At 32.8% G+C, this 1,306-nt stretch overlaps 1 protein-coding gene across 1 annotated transcript; it reads left to right on the forward strand.

The window, feature by feature from the left end:
• Nucleotides 1–212: 212 nt before the first annotated feature.
• Nucleotides 213–1,076, forward strand: LOC111038054. The gene has a single exon (XM_022320980.1). It carries the CDS (start codon nucleotides 213–215, stop codon nucleotides 1,074–1,076), a length of 864 nt encoding a protein of 287 aa, XP_022176672.1.
• The last annotated feature ends 230 nt before the right edge of the window (nucleotides 1,077–1,306 follow it).

Consider the following 1,306-nt stretch of genomic DNA (forward strand, 5'->3'; position numbering starts at 1 on the left):
CCCCGCCATGCCACTCTTGTTTGTTATCGCGCCTCCTGTACATCGCATACAATTTATCGCTATTGCTAATCGTTTGTGATCTATTTTAGAAAATGAGAAAAGTATATTTTATCATTTTTATGATATAGGATATTAGTTCGTTGCTGGCATTCGTTTACTATTTCATTTACTTATTACCTACTACTGAGAAATTCGAAAAATTAAATTAAATTATGAATTTTACTGAATTACTTACAATTGTTTCAAACAGTGATACTGGAATTAGCTTTTTACAAAAACATAATATAATTAAAGTTAGTGAAGTGTGTGAAAATGGCCATATAATGTTTATCAAGGGATCGCGATGGCGATGTCAGAAAAGAAGTTGCCGAAAGGAAAAAGGATTAAGAATTAATAATTGGCTAACTGGCTCTAGACTACCAATACACACAATTGTCCATTTCATATACTACTGGGCCCGAGAAATGTCTTCAGTAACATTTTGTAAACGTGAATTAAATATGGGACAAAATGCTGTGGTTGATTGGAGTAATTATCTACGTGAGGTATGTGTATGGAAGCTTGAAAATAATCAAAATAAAGAAATTGGTGGACCCGGTCTTTTTGTTGAAATAGATGAAAGTTTATTTGTGCGTAGAAAAAATAATGCTGGGCGTATTCTGCCACAACAATGGATTTTTGGTGGAATATGTCGGGAAACTAAAGCGTGTTTTATAATCAGTGTACCAGATCGATCGGAGAAAACTTTGTTACCTATAATACAAAGATATATAAGACCAGGCTCAATAATTTTGTCAGATTGTTGGAAAGCTTACAATAATTTGCAGCAAGTGGGATTCAAACATAATACTGTAAACCACACGTATAATTTTGTCGATCCGGACACAGGGGCTCACACCCAACATATTGAGAGGTTGTGGGGTTCTGCTAAATGGGGCAATAAAAAGCGTCGTGGAACTAACAGAAATTTTCTAGAATCATATTTGGCAGAGTTTATGTGGAGAACACGTCTCGGAGAACAAGACGCATTTGAAACTATCCTCAAAGATATTTCCGAATTCTGGCCTCCATTATAACTATAGATTCATAATATATTTTCTACATTTTTATACATATTTTATATTTTATACATTTTTTAATTTAAATTTTATACTAAACATTTATATATTTAAAACTATTAAAATAAAATAAAATAATATTATACATTGAAATTTTTTTTATATATGGAGGGGCGATAACAAACAAGAGTGGCGGGGCGATAAATTTTATACGGTGTACTGGCGGGGCGATAACAAACAAGTACCAA

The sequence above is a fragment of the Myzus persicae genome, unplaced genomic scaffold (genome assembly GCF_001856785.1).
Source record: "Myzus persicae strain clone G006 unplaced genomic scaffold, MPER_G0061.0, whole genome shotgun sequence".
In the NCBI taxonomy this organism is placed as follows: Eukaryota; Metazoa; Arthropoda; class Insecta; order Hemiptera; family Aphididae; genus Myzus; species Myzus persicae.

Excerpts from the sequence above, each read along its gene's own strand:
- LOC111038054 (XM_022320980.1), top strand. The coding sequence starts at position 213 with ATGAATTTTACTGAATTACTTACAATTGTTTCAAACAGTGATACTGGA.